This window comes from Anomaloglossus baeobatrachus, chromosome 11 (assembly GCF_048569485.1).
Source record: "Anomaloglossus baeobatrachus isolate aAnoBae1 chromosome 11, aAnoBae1.hap1, whole genome shotgun sequence".
NCBI lineage: Eukaryota > Metazoa > Chordata > Amphibia > Anura > Aromobatidae > Anomaloglossus > Anomaloglossus baeobatrachus.
In genome coordinates this window covers 29,216,186-29,241,424 of record NC_134363.1, presented here as the reverse complement: position 1 = coordinate 29,241,424, position 25,239 = coordinate 29,216,186, and the positions used below count along the sequence as shown (strand labels likewise).

General features: G+C 40.1%; 1 protein-coding gene across 1 annotated transcript; it reads right to left on the bottom strand.

Annotated features, from left to right (window-relative positions):
* Positions 1 to 9,398: 9,398 nt before the first annotated feature.
* On the bottom strand, positions 9,399 to 24,502 carry LOC142256350 (ly6/PLAUR domain-containing protein 5-like). Its single transcript, XM_075327983.1, has 5 exons — positions 24,357 to 24,502; positions 21,267 to 21,392; positions 20,329 to 20,502; positions 12,278 to 12,415; positions 9,399 to 10,044 (listed from the first exon to the last, which is right to left on the bottom strand). Exons 1-5 carry the CDS (start codon positions 24,412 to 24,414, stop codon positions 9,728 to 9,730), a joined length of 813 nt encoding a protein of 270 aa, XP_075184098.1. The 5' UTR covers positions 24,415 to 24,502; the 3' UTR covers positions 9,399 to 9,727.
* Between the last annotated feature and the right edge of the window lie 737 nt (positions 24,503 to 25,239).

Here is a 25,239-nt window from a genome sequence, read left to right as displayed (position 1 = left end):
ATATTTTCTTTTTTACCTTTTTTATCCCTAAATTTGGGGTGCGTCTTATAAAACAAAAATTATGGTACATCCGCAACTTTAAATAGGATTTTGAATTTCCTTCTAGCCCAGTTGTCACCAAGGAGTTATGGCCTTGTCGGCGTTTAGGGTGTGGGGGTCATTTTGCTTGTTGCTGACAAATGAATTTTTGTCAGTTTGCCGGATCGGCAGACTAAAGACAAGTCAGGGAACCTGTCACCAGATTTGGCGACTATAAGCTGCGGCCACCACCAGTGGGCTTTTATATACAGCATTCTAGAATACTGTATATAAGAGCCAAGGCTGCTCTGTATAACGTAAAAATCCTGAAAACATGACCTGTTGGGGGCCGTAAGGACTGGAGTTTGGGAAACACTGGTATAGACGCTTGTCTGCACAGAGTGATGTAGCAGAGCTGACATTGCTCTCCCTGCTTCTCGCGCTGTTTAGACGCTTGTCCGCACAGAGTGATCAAACAGAGCTGACATTGCTCTCCCTGTGGACTACGTCGGACTAAGGAGATTTTTATAATAGCGATGGAGTCTTTAAATGTTTTTTTATATCTAATAAAAATGTTTTTCTATGTGTTGTGTTTTTGTTTTTCTTTTTACTGTTTACTAGAAATTCAAGGTGGCCATGTATAATTTGGCATGACACCCTGAATTTCTTGCTATGTACCAGCTGAGAATACAAAGCTGGTATTAACCCCTTTCTTACCCAGCGTGCCACCCGGCACCAGGGCCGCTGGTGGTGCTGTCTAAAGCACCTGGAAATGGCGCTAAGAAACAATACGCCATTTCCAGGGGCGGAGAATCTCAGCCTCCAGCTGCCTGGTTTTACCTGTCAGGCGATCAAAATACGGCAGGAACCCACGCATTTTTTTTTATTATTTTTTTTAAATAATTAAAAAAAAATAATGGGCTTCCCAGTATTTTGATTGTCAGCCAAGGTCAAGCCAGGCAGAATGAAAAAAAACTATGGAGCGCTACATCATTTTTTTAATAATTTATTTTTACAGTACTGTGTTGTCAGGCAATCACAGACCCGGCACAGAAAATGGGCGTCTGTTATTGCCTGTTGGAGTAACCTGAATGCAGCTCATAGATTCATATGTGGCAGGAACTGCACACAGCCATAAAGTTCAGGTAGATACTAGAATGTACGGGCTCCTGACAGGTATAATGTAACTTGTCATGTGATGTGGCAATCACAGACACCCATAGCGTAGCACTCTGTGGTATTTTTTGATTCTCAGCGCTGATAAAGCGAATGGCTATGGGCTGCCACCCCCATCTCCTGGCTTTACCTTGGCTAGCAATCAAAATACAGGGAAGCCCAATAATTTTTTTTTAATTATTTAAAAAAAATATTAAAAAAATGTGTGGGCTCCCACCGTATTTTGATTGCCAGTCAGGTAAAACCAGGCAGTTGGAGGCTAAGATTTTCTGCCGCCCGCAGCCACGTTTTGAAATGGCGCATTGTTTCTGAGCGCCTTTTCCAGGCACTTTACCCAGCTCGTCCAGTGGCCCTGATGGTGGTGGCGTGATGGGTAATAAAGAGTTAATACCAGCTTTGAATTCTTAGCTGGTACTAAGCCTGAAATTCAAGGTGTCACACCAAATTAGACATGGCCATCATGAATTTCTAGTAAACAGTAAAAAAATACAACACATAGAAAAAAAATGTTTATTAGAAATAAAACAAAAAAACATTTAGAGACTATCTTTGTTATGAAAAAAAAAACCTCCTAGGTCCGACGTAGTCCACAGGGAGAGCCATGTTAGCTCTACATCATTGCTCTGTACAGACAAACGTCTATAGAGAGCGAGAAGCAGGGAGAGCAATGTCAGCTCTGCTCCATCACTCTGTACAGACAAGCATCTGTTGTGAATACGTTTTCCAGTTCGGAGCTCCCTCTTGTGGTCAGTTCTGGCAGTGCAGTTGATGTGTGGAATGGAAGCTACACACCTGCAGAGGACTGGCAATCAGGGTATGACTGGGCTATTTAACTTAGTAGCTTTTTCTTGTTACTTGCCGGAGGTAAATTGCTCCTGTGTGTCCAGGACATTCTGCAACAAGCTCTGCTCTCTTCCAGAACTTCCCTCAGATAAGTGGTCTTGTACCTCTGTTATTTGTTTACCACCTTTTGTTGTTGTTCTGCTTTGATACTATGCATGATTCCTAATTTGTCTGTGTGGAGTTTGTGGTGGAATGGGATCATTCCCTGCTGAGAGTGTCTGTATACTTAGCTCCATGATTCTGCAAGATTTGTGTTTTGTCATGCTTGGTATTATTCAGTCCCTCATCTGTATTAATGTTTTTGGATCCCAGTAACTTCTGAGTGCTGCTACAGTGGGGGAGAGGTTTAGGAACCTCAGAATTTTTCCATATCAGTAGTGCTGGTATTTATTAGGGTTTTTACGGCTGCAGACAGTTGCTCTTTCCTATCTTTTTCTATAAAGATAGTTTGGGCCTCACCTTTGCTGAAATCTGTCCTTTCTGGCTTTGTATTGTGTTCTTCTATATAACCGTAGCCTTTACATGTGGGGGGGCTATCTATCTATCTTTGGGGACTACTCCGAGGCAGATTAGCTTTCTTATATTTCTATCTGTGAGATTATTTAGTTCTCCGGCTTTGTCGAGGCGTCTAGGTCATCGTAGGCACGCCCCACGGCTACTGTTAGTTGTGTGTCAGGATTAGGTCTGCAGTCCGTTACGTTTCCAGCCACTCTGTTACCTTTTGGGATTCCACATTATTTGATCCTCCTCGATCCCTGAATCATAACAGTACAACCGGCCTAACCTAGATTCCAGGGCACTCAAAAGAAGGAAAAAAAAAAGTGTCCGAATTTATTTTTTTTGTGTGTGTGTTTTTTCCTCTTTATCTCTGGGTGCTGTGGAGGATCTTGTGCTGTCATGGATGTCATACAATTGGCTGAGCGAGTTGAGCAGCTTACTTCTCATGTTGAGGATATATCTGATTATCTTGCCCAGACACCTGTTTTAGAACCTAAAATATCTTTACCGGATTTGTTCTCTGGGGATCGGTCTAAATGTATGAACTTCAAGAACAATTGTAGGTTATTTTTTGCTTTGAAACCCAGGTCCTCAGGGTCTTGCAGACAGCGAGTTCAGATTGTTATCTCTCTGCTGCGTGGTGACCCCCAGGATTGGGCCTTTTCTCTGGCGCCTGAAGACCCTGCTCTTGCGGATGTGATTTTTTTTTTCAGGCTCTAGGATTGTTATACGATGAACCTAATGCTATTGATCAAGCTGAGAAAACTTTATTGGCTTTAATTCAGGGTCAGGAACCTGCAGAGATATACTGTCAGAAATTTCGTAAGTAGGCGGTCCTTACTGAGGGGAATGATGCGGCTCTCTTTCGGAAGGGGTTGGCAGGGCCTGTAAAGGATGTTTTGGTGGGCTTTCCTGTCCCCTCTGGTCTCGATGCCTCTATGTCATTGGCCATTCAGATTGATAGACGTTTACGTGAACGTAAAACAATGCAAGCAGAGGTGTCGCTCTCAGAGTAGTCTCCGGAGCCTATGCCGTGTGATAGGGTCCTTTCTAGGGCAGAACGGCAGGATTTTAGATGGCGTAATAAGCTATGTTTCTTCTGTGAAGACGCCTTGCATACTATTTCTGTCTGCCCTAAGTGCGAGAAACGATTTGCCCGTTCATTTACTTTGGGCGGTATACTGTCTAAGTTTCTTTTGTCGGTTTCTTTGATCTGTTCCCAATCATCATTTTCAGCTATGGCTTTTATTGATTCAGGAGCTGCCCTGAACTTGATGGATTTTGGGATTGCTGAGCGTTGAGGTTTTACCATGGTGCCGTTGCATGCGCCTATCCCTTTGAGGGGAATTGATGCAATTCCTTTATCTGAAGATAAGCCCCAGTTTTGGACCCAGGTGACGATGCGGGTCGCGCCTGACCATCAGGAGGTTTGTAAGTTTTTGGTCTTGTATAATTTGCATGACATTTTGGTACTGGGATTTCCTTGGTTGCAAACCCATAATCCAGTTCATGATTGGACTTCTTTATCTGTGACTAGTTGGGGCTGCCATTGTGTGCATAGTGATACTACTGTTTTGTCTATTTCATCTCAGAAACGGGAGGTCCCTGACTATTTGGCGGATTTCATGGATGTGTTTGATAAGACCGAGGCCGTGTCTTTGCCTCTGCCTAGGGACTGTGATTGCGCTATTGAATTGGTGCCTGGTTGTAAATCTCCTAAGGCACGGTTTTCAATTTATAGGTTCCTGAACATGTTGCTATGCGGACGTACTGTACATTAAGGCTAGGTTCACATTTTCATTGTTTTGCATCAGTCACATACAGAGCGAGAAGCAGAGACCCATGTCATCACTCTATACAGAGAAGTGTCTATACAGAGCGAGAAGCAGAGACCCATGTCATCACTCTATACAGAGAAGTGTCTATACAGAGCGAGAAGCAGGATGACACTGATGGTATGATTCCACTCCTGCAAGTCTCGCATCGGCATCACCCATCATGGCGCACACTCTCCTGCATGGAAATACATGCAGCTGACCCTTTCTTGTTAGGAGAGTCTGTATCATGCCAGGTGATACCGATGCATATCTCGCACAGTGACAGTCAAAGTTCAATCAAATCCATGGCTCGTGGTAAACCCTGACATCACTGTGAACACTGCTGAAAACAGCGAAAGACTGCAGAGTGACGAGCAATGAAGTGAATACCTCCGGAAGTTAATGATCGGACCCGGAAGCAGAAGCGGCCGGGAGACAGAGTCTGCAGGATGTGTCGTGGGAGCGGTAAGTATAATCCTGTTTTTTAATAATGTGTTTTTTTTACAGCCTCTGGATCCGAACTGTAACACGAGTGTCCCTGAAAGCTCATGTTCGGGATCATGTGCACGAACACCATGTGTTCAGTATGGACCCCAAACTTTACAGTTTGGGTTCGCCCATCACTACTACTGTCAGATTTGCCTTTACTGGGACTGTCAGATATATTTCTGCCTGTTCTGACATATTTTTCTACTGTGCTGCTTCTACCACATCTACTGCCACTGCAAAACCATTCCAGACACACATTTCCTAACTGTCTGCCACCACAATGTTTTATGCTGCTAGACGGTAAAATATTTTTTTCAATGTTTTGTTGACAAGCCATTGCTTCTTCACTGTGACAACAGATAGCCTCTTCCTGTCCTCAAAACAAGTAATAATTTTGGGATGGGATGATTTGATAAAAAAAAAAACCTTTGTAATTGCTTAGTCATTCTGAGAATAGCAAACTTGTGTTTCACAAAAAAATTATATATTATTATATTTTTTTCACTTTTGAGAAGCCATTGTTTCTTCACATTCAAAATAGCACATCTGATTTTTTTTTCCTTAAATAAAGAAACAATTTTATACAGCTTTTTAAAAAGCTATAGCTTCTTTACTTAAATAACAAAGCTTTTAACGCAGGCATTTATCCTCAAATATGGATAATTTTTGGACCTTTTTTTACGATTTAAATAGCCTAAAAAGTCTTATAGTTCAGTGTATTGCTAAACATAAACCTTGACGGATGGATTGAGGTCACCAAGACATTCAGGCATTTTAGCAATATAGTAATAATAGTTAATTCGTATTAAGTCCTCTCAGCTATTGACAAGGTATTAAAAAAAATGGCATCTTTATTATTTTTTTTTTGCAAACTCGCCCGAGGCACCCCATGGTCCTTCTTGTTTTCTTGGTTCATATCCATGGTACAGGTGTTTCCAAAGGGGAAAATATTTATTTGTTGCACATTTTAACCCCTTAGGGATCAGGCCAAATTTTTCAAAGCGGACGTGTCACTTTATGTGGCAATAATGTTGCCACGTGGGATTTTAAGTTTGGTTTTTTTTTTTCGTGACACTTTATATTTTCTAGCACATAATTATTTATAAAAAGTATAAGAAAATTTGACAAAAGTTTCTAAAATTTTGCAATTTTAACACTTTGAATGATTATTCCTTTAAGGATTTGATGATACCGGTGAGTAAATCGTACGAGTACAATCCGATAAAAAATAAGATTGCACTCAGACTAATGTTATTCAATGAGGAAGAGCAGATCTGTGATTTTTAACTTAAGCGGGCTTTACACGCTACGGTTTCGCTACAGCGATCTCGTTGGGGTCGCTGTAGCGATGTCGTAGCGTGTGACTCCTAGAAGCGATTTTGGATCGTTGCAAAAACGTCCAAAATCGCTCCTCGTTGACATGGGGGTCCGCTGCCAATTATCGCCGCAGTCGCTGGGGCGAAGTTGATCCTCGTCCCTGTGGCAGTACACATCGCTACGTGTGACGCCGCAGGAACGAGGATCATCTCCTTACCTGCCTCCGGCCACAATGCGGAAGGAAGGAGGTGGGCGGGATGTTACGTCCCGCTCATCTCCGCCCCTCCACTTACATTGGGTGGCCGCTTAGTGACATCACTGTGACGCCAAACGGACCGCCCCCTTAGAAAGGAGGCAGTTCGCCAGTCACAGCGACGTCGAAGGACAGGTAAGTATGTGTGACGGGGGTGCGCGATTTTGTGCGCGACAGGCAGCGATATGCCCGTCGCGCACAAACGATGGGTACGGGTGTCATGCTAGCGATATCGGGCCGGATATCGCAGCATGTAAAGCCACCCTTAGGTATATTTGGCCTAATGAAAAAGTGGCAGCATGCTATGAGTGGACACCTAAATCAGACGAGTCGTGCTTACAGACGATTGTGGGAGTTCAGGATATGAAATCCCCACCAATCTGAAAACTATGTACTATCCTAAGGATAAGTAACAAAAAAAATATATTTTTCCTGAAAAACCACCTCGGACATATCCTGTACATCCTGGCGATCGTTGGGGCACAGGAGCTGTGCCCATGCAATCGCCACCAGGGACTCGGCTCATCTGACAGCCAAGCCCCAACTCTCACAGACAGGGGGGTCCCTGTGCCATCCCTAGCTGTTTAACCCCCTAAATGCAGTGATTGATTTCGATCACAACAGTTAGGGGTCTGAGAAAGGAAGTGCCCCTGTGATATGTGGACCTGATAGCTGCCATGGTGAATCGAGGTCCTCATAACAACCTCCGGATCACCAAAACATGGAAAGCCTCTGGGATCATGCCAAGAGCATGATCTCTGATGCTTCTGACAGTGCAGCACTGAAAGTATAATGAATTGTAATGCCGGTGCATTACAATACATTATACCTGCAATCAGTGCAGTAAAAGGTAATGTCCCATGTAGAGACTAAGTAAAATAGTTTGTAAAAAAAATAAAAATATATATTTTTTAAAAAAATCAGAAAATAAAGAAAAAGAAATATTTATGTAAAAAGAAAATAAACAAAAAAGCACATTGATTTGGTATTGTCAACTCCATAACAACCTGATCTATAATACTGTCACACTAGTTAACTCCTTCAGTGAACACCACAAAAAAAACACAAAAAATAGCTCTTTTCATCATACAGCATACAAAAAAAGTGGAATAAAACAAGATCAAAAAGTCATACATGCATAAAAATGGTATTGCTGAAAACATCATCTTGTCCCCCCAGCTCCGTCGGCATAAAAGTAAAAATGCTATAGCTCCCAGAATACAGCAATGCAAAAACTGGTTTTTTTTCTATAAAATTGTTTTTAGGTGTAAAAGCCGCAAAGCATTAAAAAAAGATTCAAATGTGGTATCACTGTAATCGTACTGGTCCGAAGAATGATGATGTCTTATCACTTTGACAACATGGTGATCGGCGTAAAAACAAATAAAACAATCCCTGAATTGCTGTTCCATTTTTATTCTGCCACCAAAAAGTAGAATAGAAAGCGATCAAAAATTATTATGTGACCCTAAATTGTACCAATAAAAACTCCAGCGTATCGTGCAAAAAAATAAATAAAAAACTATAGTTTTCAAAATTCGGTGATGCAAAAAAAACATTTTTTGTAGAAAAGCGTTTTTTAGCATGATGGTCACCAAACTTTAAAAATAACAATAGAAATCTGGTATTGCTTTAATAGTACTAACCAGAGGAATAAAGCCACCTAATCACTTATACCGCACGGTGAATGGCATAAAAAAAAAAAATAAATAAAGCCAATTTTTCAACTGCTGTTGATTTTTTTATTCTGCCTCCCGAAGATCGCAGAAAAGATCAGCTCACATTCATCCTGTGCTCTATGCTGAGCGCTTACACCAAGGATTATTTGTAAATCTCTGAAATCATGATTTAGATAAAATTCTCAATGGAAAATTCACTGTAATGAGACAGAGGGAATCACATTGAACTCCTGTCTGGCCTCTATTGCGGTGGTGTCCATCTTTTTTCGCGTCTTTTTAGGCGCGCACAAAAGTTTGGTCATCAACAGTTTTGTTCACCTTTGAAAAGACAGACACCGCTGAACAGAGGCCAGTAACATTATAGTAATGGATCTGTCGGGGTTTCATCTGAATCATGTATTTTGGAGATATACTTGGAAACCCCAATGTAAGTGCTCAGTATAGAGCACAGGATAAATGTGAACTGATCTAAAATGTCCTGTACCCCAAATTGCCACCAAATAGCATTCAACTCAACCCACAAAAACACAAGTCCCCACTCAGATGCGTCATCTGTTAACAGAAATATGGGAAGATTTCACATTACTGGTAGCACAAGGGCCCTGGAAAAGTGCTATGGCTCCCCTCCTCAAAAAGGAAATTCAGCAAAATCTACACTCCCAAATCCAAATGCACCCCTACCTTCTTAGCCCCACAATGTGCCTAAGCCACAGTTAATATCCACATGTTTGGCAATATTGTAGTGCAAAGAGCCCGCTTAATCTATGGGATGCAGGTTTCCAGGAGAACGAACTGGGCACAATGTACGGGCACTACAAGGGCTTATTTGCAATTTTTGATTCTGAAACATTCACTGCTTTTGACTTCATTGGTGTTTTCCAGAGATTAAATCGTCACTACACCCCTAGATGAACTCTCAGAAGGGTACAATTTCCAAAATGTGGTCACTTGAGGGGGTTTCTGTTTTTCTGGCACTTAGTGGCTATGTAGATGGAGTCCGCAAACTAATCTAGGAAAATCTGTACTCCGAAAAGTCAAATGGTGCTCCTTCCCTCCTGAGCCCTGCGGTGCGGCCAAACAGTACTGTATAGTCACATGTGGGGTATTGCCCCGTTCAGGAGAAATTGAGCAAGATATTAAAGGGCCTTTTTTTTACCTATTCTCCTTGTGAAAATTAACAATCTGGGGATATTAAAAATATAAAAAGTGATAAATAAAAACACTAGCAAATGTGTATAAAATATATTTCCTGAATGCACAAATGGAAAAACAAATGGAGATGAAAGAAAAAAGGCACAAAGCAAAAACTCAACAAAAAACAAACAAAAAATAATTTATTTTTTATGCTTTGCTCATATAGCGCATTGATATTCCTCAGTACAATACAGACATCATCATCCCTGTCCCCATTGGGGCTCACAATCTAAATCACCTATCAGTATGTCATTGGAGTGCGGGAGGAAATCAAAGATTCTGTAGGAAACCCAGACAAAGACGAGGAGAACATACAAACTCCTTGCAGATGTTGTCCTTGGTGGGATTTGAACCCAGGAGCCCAGCGTTGCAAAGCTACAGCGCTAACGCCCACAATGAGTCAATACATTGGAACGAAATGTCAGGATCATATTTACTTGCAGTTAGAAGATGAGTTTCATAATGACCAGAATGATCATCATCAAGTAGCATGGACATGTTCTCCCGATGCCACTGGTAGTTTTTATTGGGGTAGAGGTCACAGGTTTGGCTTTAGTGGTAGGGGGAGTTTCTGTTTCAGTCGAGGTTACATTGGGGGGAACTGTTACTGGTTTTTCTACTAGAAGGTTTTCATTGCAGAGGTTTTCTGAACAAAATGCAGAATTAAGGGATAGGCTGTACACGTCGATATCGATGTTGATGGCGGTGTCATTGGTAGGCTCAGAACATTTCTTAACGAAGAAAGGAAAGGATATTCCTCCTGGAAGACAAAGAAGGGGAGAGTACAGTTTATTATAAGAAGGTAAAGGGGTCATCTGTTTTACGGTTCTAATATCCTACTGCTACACCACCAACGAGCCTAACTTCTGAATGGGTGATGAGTGAAAGTCAACCCATCTGAAGTGATGGTGTCCTGTCCACTGGTCACCCTACTGCTGCATCGGCACCAAGACTAGCTACTGAATGGATGATGAATGAAAGTCAACCCCTCTGAAGCGATGGTTAGCTGTCCATTGGTCACCCTACTGCAGCACCGCCGCCAAGCCTAGCTACTGAGTAGATGATGAATGAAACATCAACCCATCTGAAGTGATGACGAGCTGTCCATTGGTCACCCTACTGCTGCACCGCCACCGAGCCTACTTCTGGCTGGATGATGAATAAAAGTCAACCCATCTGCAGTGATGGCGTGCTGTCCATTGGTCACCCTACTGCTAAACCGGCACAAAGCCTAGCTACTGAATGGATGATGAATGAAACGTCAACCCATCTGAAGTGATGGCATCCTGTCCATTGGTCACCCTACTGCTGCACCGCCACCGAGCCTAACTACTGAATGGATGATGAATACAAGTCAACCGATCTGAAGAGATGGCGAGCTGTCCACTGGTCACCCTACTGCTACAAAGGCACCAAGCCTAGTTACTGAATGGATGATAAATGAAACGTCAACCCATCTGAAGTGATGGAATCCTGTCCATTGGTCACCCTACTGCTGCACCGCCACCGAGCCTAACTACTGAATGGATGATGAATACAAGTCAACCGATCTGCAGTGATGGCGTGCTGTCCACTGGTCACCCTACTGCTACAAAGGCACCAAGCCTAGTTACTGAATGGATGATAAATGAAACGTCAACCCATCTGAAGTGATGGAATCCTGTCCATTGGTCACCCTACTGCTGCACTGCCACCGAGCCTAACTACTGAATGGATGATGAATACAAGTCAACCAATCTGAAGAGATGGCGAGCTGTCCACTGGTCACCCTACTGCTACAAAGGCACCAAGCCTAGTTACTGAATGGATGATGAATGAAACATCAACCCATCTGAAGTGATGGAGAGCTGTCCATTGTTCAAACACTGCTGCACTGCCACCAAGCCTAACTAATGGATGATGAATGAAATGTTTTGTGACTCCATTGGAATAGGCTATTAACAAACCCTGAAAAGAACAGAATTAAGAAAATGACATGCCCTTTAATAAATTAGATATTAAGCACAAAATGGTGTCACCTGCTTAGTGTCATTTTATAATTACCAAGTAAATTGGCATCACTTGCTTAGCACCATCTTATTACATAACTGTATATTATATTAACATACCCTATGTCTATAGATCTTTTGGGGGGAAATTCATTGCACAGTACTTCTGCTGTACCTGCTTTTGCCAAAAGATAACAAGCAAGTTACAGAAAAGTCACTTGCTAATTATTATTGGAGCCATACAATAAATAGCAGTAAATCTTGCATAATAGCTGTCAAAACAAAATGGAAGAAGGTGTTGAATGAAGCTTAACGGAGTAGACATTTTTTTAATAATTTAGATATGAAGCACAAAATGGTGTCACCTGCTTAGTATCATTTTATAATTACCAAGTAAATTGGCATCACTTGCTTAGCACCATCTTGGTATGACATAACCAAAAACAATATCAACATACCCTACATCTATAGATCTTTTTTGTGTGAAATTCACAGTACAGTAGCTCTGTTGTGCCTGCTGAGACCAAAGGATAATAAGCAAGTTATAGAAAAGTCACTTGCTAATTATTATTGGACCCATACAATAAATAGCAGCACAATTTGCATAATAGCTGTCAAGTCAAAATGGAAGAAGATGTTGAATGAAGATTAATGGAGTAGAAACTTCTTTAAATTAGATATTAAGCACAAAATGGTGTCACCTGCTTAGTATCATTTTATAATTACCATGTAAATTGGCATCACTTGCTTAGCACCATCTTGTTATAACATAACCATAAATTATATTAACATACCTTATGTTTATAGATATTTTGGGGGGGAATTTACTGTACAGTACTTTTTCTGTACCTGCTTTTGCCAAAAGAGAATAAGCAAGTGACAAAAAAGTCACTTGCTAATTATTATTGGACCCATACAATAAATAAATAGCCAGAAGAAACAAATATCACATTGGATAAAGTTTAATGGTAACATCTCCATGACACACAGTTAGACATTACTCACTTATAGTGATGTTTCCTTCAGCTTCGTAACAAGCATTGAGATCCGATGAACAGTTCACTTTCTCAGCTGATTCCGTGGAGCATTTTGACTTATTTGTGCTGAGGCAAGAGTAACATTGCAGATCACTGGTGTCATTGCCTGACAATATAGAGTAACACATGGCATTAACAACTTCACTATACTATGCTTTAATAGGACACAGTGACGCTTTCCTTAGTTACTGACTGACCTAGCAGCCTAATTGACAACGCAGGATTCCATGTTGGTGCTGATCTATCAGGTGTTCCACCTTCCTGGTAATTGCTCAGGCTTCTTTACTGAGCATGCTCACCCAAAACCTTGCCAGTTGTATTTTCTGGTTCTGCAGTTGTGCTGTTGGCTTGTGTCTCTGTTAGTATTCTGATCTTGGTTTTCTGACCCTGGACAGTTATTTGACTTCTCTCTGCCTGTTCACTGTTCCTGTCGTGACCTCCTGCCTTCTGACCTCAGACCGTTACCTGACCACGTCTCTGTTTTCTCCCTGAACCTATTACGTAATCTCCTGGATTTCTGACCCTCAGATATTGACCTGACAACGCCTTTGCTTACTCTTTGTGCTCATACCTGTCCTCCTGTTACCAGAACCCGGCTTTCCTGACTACTCTTCTGTCCATACTACCCATCAGTAGTGACTAGCATCACATTTTGATTACCACTGTAGGTGTGGTTTTTTTTCGCCTTATACATCATTTTTCAAAAACTCATAAAACTTATTGCAAATATTCTCAGGTTCCTTGCCGATGTGATCCTACGAATGTCAAAAAATCTGGCACTGAGCTAGTGCTGTGTATCTAGATTCGGAAGCACTTACCCTGCTTCCTTCTCCAGACCCAGTGATCATTTGATCACTAAGTGTAAGGCGGTCAGTATTCTTTTTCTTGTCTTTTTTTTTCTTGCTGCGTATATTATATTTTTATCTGGAGTATTGTAATCTTGCTACTGATTATGAACACGCCCCTCAGGAAGAAGCAAAAGCGAAACATGCGTCAGGGAACCCGATACCTTTGGTTGCTGGACTATACACTGGTAATAACCATCTTTTGTATATATTTTTTTACGTGTAATTAATCTGATTAAAGTAAGAATAGTAATCATTTAGTTCTCTTGGCTAGAAAATTATTTAAAAAAAAAATAAAATATATATATATATATATATATATATATATATATATATATATATATATATATATATACAGTGCCTACAAGTAGTATTCAGCCCCCTGCAGATTTAGCAGGTTTGATAAGATGCAAATAAGTTAGAGCCTGCAAACTTCAAACAAGAGCAGGATTTATTAACAGATGCATAAATCTTACAAACCAACAAGTTATGTTGCTCAGTTAAATTTTAATAAATTTTCAACATAAAAGTGTGGGTCAATATTATTCAACCCCTAGGTTTAATATTTTGTGGAATAACCCTTGTTTGCAATTACAGCTAATAATCGTCTTTTATAAGACCTGATCAGGCCGGCACAGGTCTCTGGAGTTATCTTGGCCCACTCCTCCATGCAGATCTTCTCCAAGTTATCTAGGTTCTTTGGGTGTCTCATGTGGACTTTAATCTTGAGCTCCTTCCACAAGTTTTCAATTGGGTTACGGTCAGGAGACTGACTAGGCCACTGCAACACCTTGATTTTTTTCCCTCTTGAACCAGGCCTTGGTTTTCTTGGCTGTGTGCTTTGGGTCGTTCTCTTGTTGGAAGATGAAAAGACGACCCATCTTAAGATCCTTGATGGAAGAGCGGAGGTTCTTGGCCAAAATCTCCAGGTAGGCCGTGCTATCCATCTTCCCATGGATGCGGACCAGATGGCCAGGCCCCTTGGCTGAGAAACAGCCCCACAGCATGATGCTGCCACCACCATGCTTGACTGTAGGGATGGTATTCTTGGGGTCGTATGCAGTGCCATCCAGTCTCCAAACGTCACGTGTGTGGTTGGCACCAAAGATCTCGATCTTGGTCTCATCAGACCAGAGAACCTTGAACCAGTCTGTCTCAGAGTCTTCCAAGTGATCATGAGCAAACTGTAGACGAGCCTTGACATGACGCTTTGAAAGTAAAGGTACCTTACGGGCTCGTCTGGAACGGAGACCATTGCGGTGGAGTACGTTACTTATGGTATTGACTGAAACCAATGTCCCCACTGCCATGAGATCTTCCCGGAGCTCCTTCCTTGTTGTCCTTGGGTTAGCCTTGACTCTTCGGACAAGCCTGGCCTCGGCACGGGTGGAAACTTTCAAAGGCTGTCCAGGCCGTGGAAGGCTAACAGTAGTTCCATTAGCCTTCCACTTCCGGATGATGCTCCCAACAGTGGAGACAGGTAGGCCCAACTCCTTGGAAAGGGTTTTGTACCCCTTGTCAGCCTTGTGACCCTCCACGATCTTGTCTCTGATGGCCTTGGAATGCTCCTTTGTCTTTCCCATGTTGACCAAGTATGAGTGCTGTTCACAAGTTTGGGGAGGGTTTTAATTAGTCAGAAAAGGCTGGAAAAACAGATAATTAATCCAAACATGTGAAGCTCATTGTTCTTTGTGCCTGAAATACTTCTTAATACTTTAGGGGAACCAAACAGAATTCTGGTGGATTGAGGGGTTGAATAATAAATGACACTCTGAATAAACTTTTCACAATTTAAAAAAAAAAAAAAAGAAAAAAAGAAATAACATTATTTTTTGCTGCATTTCACACTTCCAGGCTGATCTACAGTCCAAATGTCACAATGCCAAGTTAATTCCGAATGTGTAAACCTGCTAAATCTGCAGGGGGTTGAATACTACTTGTAGGCACTGTATATATATATATATATATATATATATATATATATATATATATATATTTATTTTTATTTTTTTTTGTTTCGAGGTGGAATTTGTAAGCACTGTTTTAATTAATATTTCGCACATAGCACTTTGTTAGTCCATTTTGTGGAGCTTAATTGTACCAATGAAGTATGATATATTTATAAATTACTCATAGCACTTTCTAGATGTAATTGTATTTGAATTGTGCAAATATTATTGTTTCTTTCACATTTTTCCCTTTTTCCTAATGCTTTATTAATTGCACACAGCACTATATAGGTCATTGTATCACATATTTTTCATGAATTTTGGTATAATTTATATCTTTATTAGGAAATAATTCTTGATTTATTTTTTTATATTTGTTCCTATAATTTATGGACCGCAGTTTTTGTTATTTTTTTTATATTTATGGTGATTCTTGCATGATTTTGTATCCAGCCCCTTTGTACCAGCTGTGTATGAAATATTTTTATTGCAATTTAATAAAGATTTTTTTGTACCTTTTTGAATTTCTAAGAATACTTTTTGGTTATTAATTGTTTTGTTTGGAGTTTTTTTGGAACTATATTGTATTTGGCTTTGTTTTGGGGTTTTGATTATGATCATAGTGGCTGTTTTTAATACCTTGTCATTAGGGTCGCTTCTGGCGCCAAGTAGATCTCTGCCATCATGGCATGCCCTACCATTACGGCACTCAGCTTGGCTTCATCATGAGGTTAAGATGTGCGTCACTTGAGCGGTAGTAAGCAGGGTTGTCAGAGGCCTACTCGGCACATAAAGCACTGGTATAAAGTGGCAAGGTCAAAGGAAGATGTGAACAACAGAAAAAGGCAAAAAAAGATGTGTAGAGTACCGTGGTAATTCTGTAGAATGCAATGTAGCTTCAGCCTTGGACATGATCTCACAGATACAAAAGTAAAATATGGGATTTTTAGGAAACATTACTTTTGTTTAAAGGGGACCAACCAACAGAATTTTCATATATAAACTAAAGCCAGGGCTATACTGGCGCTATCATGCTGATTTTATACATACCTATAGTTGTGAGATGGGATGTTTACTTTCTGAAATATAGACAAGTAAAGTCTGTGAAATGTGCTGTTATTTGATTGATATGTGCAATGGAATATCTAATAGGTGGGTCGGGTTTTGCTAGGTATTCCCATCCTTGTCTGCCTGTCCTTCTTCCTTATCTCCCCCCTGTCCTTCCTCTCACCCCCTGTTCTTCCTCTCTCCCTCTTCCCCCACCTCTCCCCTGTCCTGGCTCCCTCCTTCTTCCCCCTCCTCCCCCATCCTTCCTCCTTCCCTCTTCCCCCTCCTTTCACCTGTCCTTCCTCCCTCCCTCTTCGCCCTCCTTTCCCCTGTCCTTCCTCCCTCCATCTTTCCCCTTCTCTCCCCTGTCCTTCCTCCCTCTTTCTTCCCTCTCCTCCACCCATCCTTCCTCCCTACCTCTTCCCCTCCTCCCTCCCTCTTCCCCTCCTCTCCCCTGTCCTTCCTCCCTCCCTCTTCCCCCCCCTCTCCCCTGTTGTTTCTCCCTCCCTCTTTCCCCTCCTCTCCCTTGTCCTTCCTCCCTCCTTCCCCCTGTAATAACACAGACAGGGTGAGGAAGGACAGGCAGAAGACAGAGGCGGGAATAACTAGCAAACCTTACCCACCTATTAGATATCCTGTAGCTGCTATGAATCAAATAACAGTGCATTTCACAAACTTTACTTGCCTGTATTTCAGAAACTATACATCTGATCTCACAACTAAAGGTATGTATAGAATCAGCATGATATTGCCAGTATAGCACTGGCTTTAGTTCATATAGGAAAATCCTGGTGGCTGGTCCTCTTTAAGGCTTAGGCAATTAGTAGAGTTTTTATGATCTTCTTACCCATAAAACCTGTTTTTCTTCTTCCGCTCATTTGCTGTGAGATCTAACATTCATTACTGTGTCATGAGGCTGTTTGTCTTGATTTTTACAAGGGAACTTGGCATTTTTCCATTCTCATTAAAATTACTTTCTTGCCAAGATCAAGGTCGTTTTTCTCATTTCAGTAAATTATAATGGTTGCCAGTCTATGGTCTTTGACATAAAGGGGGGAAACTACAAATTGCCACCATTGCTATGCCCAAATGTTGTGTCAACCGGCTTTCCATAGACCCTGGATGGCCAGTCCAGTTAATTAAAAGAAGAGCTATGGATGCCAGTAAGTAGGAGGCCGTTCTGCGGGCCCCCATTACATCAGACACAGAGTACTGGTGTAACGCTTGCAGCCGGTGTAGGGGCAGCGGGTGGGATTAGTGGACCCACTGGACCACAGGGGAACCGGGCTTACCCTTTAGTTGGAAGGGCTTAACTAAGCACCCACCACCAGGCCAATGCCAGGTACCACTCCCAGGGCAGTGACCGTGACTGTGGCAGCTGATTCCCAGGACAGGTGACAGACTCAGGTATAGAAAGGTACAGGCAGGGTGACTGAGGCAGACTGGACAGTCGGGTACAGACAGAAATGGTGGGCACGGCAGGGATAGTCAGATATGGGAAGGCAGGACTCAGGGATAACTAGACAAGAGCTCAAAACTTAACAACCAGCTAGGCAGCAGACTAGAGACTGACTGACTAACTAAAGGCGTTGCGCAGGCACCTCCCCTATTGAGAGGGTGCCTTAAATACACAGTGCCTCTCAGCCATAAGCTGAGTGGAATTATTGGGATATGGTGTGTCGGCCCTATAAGAGGAGGCCCGGTGGGCACGTGCACGTCCTAGTTGCACTCCCGGGAACCTTGTGCAACATGTACAGGACCCGGGAGGGGAAGGAGACAGCAGCACATGTGGATGGCCATGGGAGGACACGACCTGGCCGGGGTGGTGAGACGCCGGTGCTACAACTGGTCTGGCCATTGAACTGGGACCTTCATCTCTTGGAGGCACCTTAGTGTAACTGAACCCCGGCTCTGTTGTAGCTTTAGCCAACATCTATTTGGGACATTGAGCTCACATCTGAGCAGTGCCAGCTGCGCTCATAAATGTTGTGATGCCCTTTTACCTAGAGAAAATGATTGGGAGGAGGCTAAGTATGACTTGTTCTTGAAAATGGGTTCTATCTATATACCTGAGCCATCTGTCAGTATATTACATGCATGACTACACCAATGATATTTTTTTTCATTTATAGCTTTTAGTGATACATTTTTTTTCTGGTGCAAAGTTCCAAATCCGTTCCATAAATATTAGCGGCCTGATTCATTATTGCATTTGTGCCTGTTTCTTATTGAGTTTTTGGAGTTCTGAGCCTTTTTTTTTCCTTAACCAAATTCATTTTTACATTGGCGCCTTTTTTTATCTTGTTTTTGGTATTTTGCACTTTTTTCCATGCGCCAAACTCATCTTTTCATTTGCACTTTTTTTTAAGTACATTTTATATATATTTTAATTCACCACTCTAGGTGTGATTTAAGGCTTCCAGATATATTTGCCCGATACACAATCTTTCAAAAACGTATTGTAAATATTCTCAAGTCCCTCCCTTGAGTTATTCTGTAAATGTCAAAAAATGTAGCACTGAACTATTGCTGTTTATATAGATTAGGATGCACTTATCCTGCTTCCTTCTCCAGACCCAGTGATCATGTGATCACTAAGTGTAAAGAGAAGCCCTAGGAAACTCAGGCAGCTGTGCTAGGCAGTTGGTGGGCTGAAATTTCTCTGTAGCTGGGGCTAATATACCAGCTTCAGCTACATGTAAATCAGCAAAAAGAAAGTGAATTATTATTATTATTATTATTATTATTATTATTATTAGTATTATTATTATATTTTATTTTTGGTATTTTTATGTATTTATTTTGTTTTTATTATTTTTTTTACACTTTGACACTCCAGGAGGTCTTAAAAAATACTTAACACATCAACAAATTATTATTATTATTATTATTATTATTATTTGTATTTTTATTTATTTATTTTCTTTATTTTTTTTACACTGTGACACTCCAGGAGGTCTTAAAAAATACTTAACACATCAATAAATTATTATTATTATTATTATTATTATTATTATTGGTATTTTTATTTATGTATTTTTTTTTTTTTTACACTGTGACACTCCAGGAGGTCTTAAAAACTACTTAACACATCAATAAATTATTATTATTATTATTATTATTATTATTATTATTATTATTATTATTATTAATAATAATAATAATAATAATAATTTATTGATGTGTTAAATATATTTTAAGACCTGGAGTGTCACAGTGTAAAAAAAAAATTAAAAAAATAAAAATAAATAAATAAATAAATAAATATACCAAAAATAAAATATAAAAAAAAGAATCCTGGTAGACCCCCCAATTAAAAAAAAAATCTGTGGAAAGGGGAATGCAATTTAAAACATTTTTATTGGTCCTTTGAGGATAAAAATAAAAAATAAAAATTTGAAAAATAAGCACATATTTCCTATTTTTTTTTACATTTTCCATTGATATCAACTGAAAAAGGATATAAAAATAGCATACAAATTAAGCAAAATTGTCGCAAAAAATAGGCAAACATTATTTGAATATCTGAATGAGAAAAAATAATAGATCCGTTAAAAGCATAAAAAAATAAATAAAAAATAAAAATGTGAAAATGTACCTGATCAGAAAGGTGGGGTAAACATTGTAAAAAAAAGACCATTTTTTATTTTGCACAAAACTTATGAACCATGTGCACAATTTAGATGAATTTGACACAAAAAAAAACAAAAACAAGTACACTAGGACAAAAAGAAAAAAAAATTAAGTGACTTAAAAATTACACAGATGATGAATTTGGGTCTAAAGTGATATAAGTCGGCCGGTAGCCGCCACCAGATGAAGACACATGACAGAAGGCTTCTTAGGCTAGTCATTGGCTGCAGTGATTATATTGAGGGGTGTCATGTAACAGAGGGGTCCACAATAAGGAACAAATTGGGGGGGTTTATGTTCTGACATCAAGCTCTTTTTTGATGAGGAATCTCAACATCAACTTTTCTACTTTTGGTCTTCAGCTCATAGAGGGTGGCCTCAAGGTATTAGGTATATGAAGCTTTTTCCTAACCCCTATGCTTCTCTTCACTGGTGGAAAGCTCAGATCTTGACAATGGTAAAGAATTGTCACATACAATTTTTCAAAAAGTTAAAGAGCTTGGAGGTGACGTCACACTCTGCCCCCGTATCTCCATGATCGTTACCTTCAACATCCGGGAATTTGTCGCTTAAGTCGAGGATTTCTTGATTGCATATCGAAGAGTCACAGAGAATCCTTGAAGCAAGTATTTGTACGCCAAGAGGATTTGCCATAATAACGGAAGTCATTGGGAAGCCTCTGTCACATCCTCGCACTATTAGGTTCTCTGTCAGGTTTCCTGAAGAAACACAATGCGAATGCTTACAATCTGGTGACTATGACATTGCTACTTTACGCCCACCCAACAAAGCCTAATTCTACCCAACAAAGCCTAATTCTACCCAACTTTTGTCTCAAACCCTCCTACGATTCAACGTCTCCACAGATTATTGATGACAGAGGTTGCAATTCCACCTACGTAGACCCTTAGCCTTGAAAGTTGGTCTGCCACATAAGGGACTGTTACGTCTTAGTTACAAAAACATGTCCTCCAAGTATATTATTTGGCAAAGCTTATTCTGATCTGGTTGAACTATTTTTTTATTACTATCTTAACCCCTATTGATTCCAAGAATGCTCTATGAATATTCCTTCTGCCCGAGCACTCCATTCATTGTCTACTGGAAGACCAATGTGAGAATTATCCTCGGTTTCAGAAGTTCGGTAGACAATGTATGGAAAGACGGTGCCATGGATCATTTCATTCCGATGGGGACAATTTTGAGCCCAATTGTGGCAGATGCTCTGCTCCATCCACCACTCCTACTGGAGATTTCGGGATCGGTGGAGGTGCCTGGACAGCAATCATCTATCCTATGGAAACATGATAACTTTTTAAGTTGGGTATAAAGAAGCAACTAATAAAAGAAATAAAACTTTTTTTTTGGAGAATTTTTTAGGTTTGAAGTACATTTACAATCCTAAAGAAGGACACGTGGGGTTACGTCCTCCACCTCAGATTTTGCTTTCTTAGGAACAGAACTCAGTTTTTGTCATTCTTACCTAATTTTGCGTAGAAAGAAACTGCTGCGCACGCGTTATCACCTTCATTACAGCTAATTGTACTCAAACTGGAGCATCCGACATCCGAGGTCTCATTACAGGCAAAACACTCCAGACTGCAGCAACCTGCAACACCAAGAATATTACTATATATTATCTATCTATCTATCTATCCATCCATCTATATATATCTCTATCTATCTATCCATCTATCCATCCAACCATCTATCTATATCTATCTATCTACAGTGCCTTGCGAAAGTATTTGGCTCCCTTGAATTTTTCAACCTTTTCCCACATTTCAGGCTTCAAACATGAAGATAAAAATTTTAATGTTATGGTGAAGAATCAACAACAAGTCGGCACAATTGTGAAGTTGAACAAAATGTATTACTTTTTTAAAAAAAATAAATAACTGAAAATTGGGGCGTGCAATATTATTCATCCCCTTTACTTTCAGTGCAGCAAACTCACTCCAGAAGTTGATTGAGGATCTCTGAATGATGCAATGTTGTCCTAAATGACTGATGATGATAAATATAAGCCCCTGTGTGTAATCAAGTCTCCGTATAATGCCCCTGCTCTGTGATAGTCTCAGAGTTCTGTGTAAAGCTCAGAGAGCATCATGAAGACCAAGGAACACAACAGGCAGGTCCGTGATACTGTTGTGGAGAAGTTTAAAGCCGGATTTGGTTACAAAAAGATTTCCAAAACATTAAACATCCCAAGAAGCACTGTGCAAGCGATCATATTGAAATGGAAGGAGGATCATACCACTGCAAATCTACCAAGACCCGGCCGTCCATCCAAACTGTCATCTCACACAAGGAGAAGACTGATCAGATGCAGCCAAGAGGCCCATGATCCCTCTGGATGATCTGCAGAGATCTACAGCTGAGGCGGGATAGTCTGTCCATAGGACAACAATCAGTCATACATGCACACATCTGACCTTTATGGAAGAGTGGCAAGAAGAAAGCCATTTCTCAAAAATATCCAGAAAAAGTGTAGTTTAAAGTTTGCCACAAGCCACCTGGAGAAACCAAACATGTGGAAGAAGGTGCTGTGGTCAGATGAAACCAAAATCAAACTATTTGGGTACAATGCCAAACGATATGTTTGGCGTAAAAGCAACACAAATCATCACCCTGAACACACCATCCCTGCTGTCAAACATGGTGGCGGCAGCATCATGGTTTGAGCCTGCTTTTCTTCAGCAGGGACAGGGAAAATGGTCAAAATCGATGGGAAGATGGATGGAGCAAAATACAGGACCATTCTTGAAGGGATCCTGTTGGAGTCTGCAAAAGACCTGAGACTGGGACGGAGATTTGTCTTCCAACAAGACAATGATCCCAAACATAAAGCAACATCTACAATGGAATGGTTCACAAATAAACGTATCCAGGTGTTAGAATGGCCAAGTCACAGTCCAGACCTGAACCCAATCGAGAATCTGTGGAAAGAGCTGAAAACTGCTGTTCACAAACGCCTCCATCCAACCTCACTCAGCTCCAGCTGTTTACAAAGGAAGAACGGGCGAGAATTTCAGCCTCTCCATGTGCAAAACTGATAGACACATACCCCAAGAGACTGCAGCTGTAATCGCAGCAAAAGGTGACGCTACAAAGTATTAGCTTACAGGGGATGAATAATATTGCACGCCCCAATTTTCAGTTTATTATTTTTTAAAAGTTTAAAATAAGCAATAAATATCATTCATCTTCACAATTGTGTCCACTTGTTGTTGATTCTTCACCAGAACATTAACATTTTTAGCTTTATGTTTGAAGCCTGAAATGTGGGAAAAGGTTGAAAAATTCAAGGGGCTGAATACTTTCGCAAGGCACTGTATCTATCTATCTATCTATCTTTCTATCCCTCTATCTATCTATCTATCTATCTATCCCTCTATCTATCTATCTATCTATCTATCTATCTATCCCTCTATCTATCTATCTATCTATCTATCTATCCCTCTATCTATCTATCTATCTATCTATCCCTCTATCTATCTATCTATCTATCTATCCCTCTATCTATCTATCTATCTATCTATCTATCTATCTATCCCTCTATCTATCTATCTATCCCTCTATCTATCCCTCTATCTCTCTATCTATCTCTCTATCTATCTATATATTTGTATCTATCTATTTGTATCTATCTATCATCTATCACATTTTCAAACTTTCTATGCAGAAATTCATTTACTGATAAATATACTCAGTTTAAATTTGTATTAATTTCTTTTCTTTCTTTTTTCTCTTTCTTTTTTCTATTTCTTTCTTTCGTTCATTTTTTATTTCCTTCCTTTTTTAATTTCCTTTTATCTTTTTTCTTTCTTTCTCTTCCTTGATTTCTTTCTTCCTTCCTCTTTCCCTTTTCTCACTCTTCCATTCAATTTCTTTCTCTTCTCTTTTTCATTTTATCTCTTTCTGCCTTTTTTATCTTTCCATATCTCTCTTTCTCTCTCTATTTCATTCTTTCTTTATTTCCCCTCTCTTTTTTATTTACTTATTGCGCTCTCTCTTTCTTTGTTGTTGTTCTTTCTTCCTTTCTGTCTCTTTTTTTTCTCTATCCTTCTCTTTATTTTACTCTTTTTCTCTTTCTTTCACTCTTTTCGCTCTCTTTTTCTCTATCCTTCTCTTTCTTTTACTCTTTCTCTTTTTCTCTTCATTTCACTCTCTTCTCTTTCTTTTTCCCTACCTCTCTCTTTCTTTAGCTATAAATAATGAATAATAATAAACAAGTGATTTAATTTCCATTTCGAGATTCCGCAGAAATTTTATAAAGAATTTAAATGACAAGCAGAATATTTTGATAATAAAGACTGGATTATTTGTGGGCTACACATGCTCCATTTTCAAAGTTAAACCCTTAACCCCCAAATCAATCACATTTCCCCCCAAAATGTATTATTACTATTAATAATAATATAAATGATAAAAATAATAAAAATAATAATAATTATAGCACCATTTATTCCATGGCGCTTTTCAACTAAAAAGGTATACATAAGAAAAAACAAAAATACAACAACAATAGTAAGTAACACTATTATGTTCTAGAAAAACATTAAGAAATTACCAGTCACGAGAAGGAAGCTGGTGGTCAAACCCAAGAGAATAGCGCCGGTGGATGGCATTGCTGGAAGCCTAACTGTATTAAACCTTTGGTCGTGCCGGGAAATGGCTCCTTCCGGAGAACAATGAGTGTTGAGGACGTTCCCCGAGAGTCTAATGATGTCCTTGATTCTGAAGCTCCACCCAATTTATCACACGTTTCTTATGGGTGAAAAGTGTTATTGGCTACTTAAAATGTTATTGTGTCCACGGAAAAATGAGTGAAGTTGTCAAACATTGACAGTTTTAATTGAGTTTTTTGGTTTACGACAGGTCAAGGAGGTTTGCGAGGCCTTGCTATCTTCAATTTTGAAATTGCGAGTTCACATAAAAATTGAGAAACGTCATATATAAGCCAAGTCTGTTCTAACCTCATAGAAAAAGTGAGACACAGCTGAAGAAAGGATATCAGTAGACACTGGGGACTTATTTAGGACATGCTGGGGTCTATTGAAAGGAAATATAAAATTTTGAAGGTCATCCACTAATTTTGAGAGCCAAGAACTTCAAGTTACATCTCTTCGGAAATGGTTACATTTTTCACAACTCATCCTACCAAGTCTAGGACAAACCTGTCAAGCTACCACTAGGGGGCGCTGGGACGCAGGTAGATAGACTCCTGAGTACAGTAATACAGAGACTCACTAGAGGTCGCTAAAAAGCACAGGGATAGTTGATGAGCCAAGGTCTAAGCCGGGATGTCACTTCTGTACAGAAGAATAATCAAGCAAAAGTCAGATAACAGAGCCGAGGTCAGATGCCGGGAGGACAAGTAAGGACTGGAGAGGGGAAAGGAGAGGACACGGGAAAGGACCAGAGACAGGAGGATAGGGAGGTGTAGAGGTCAG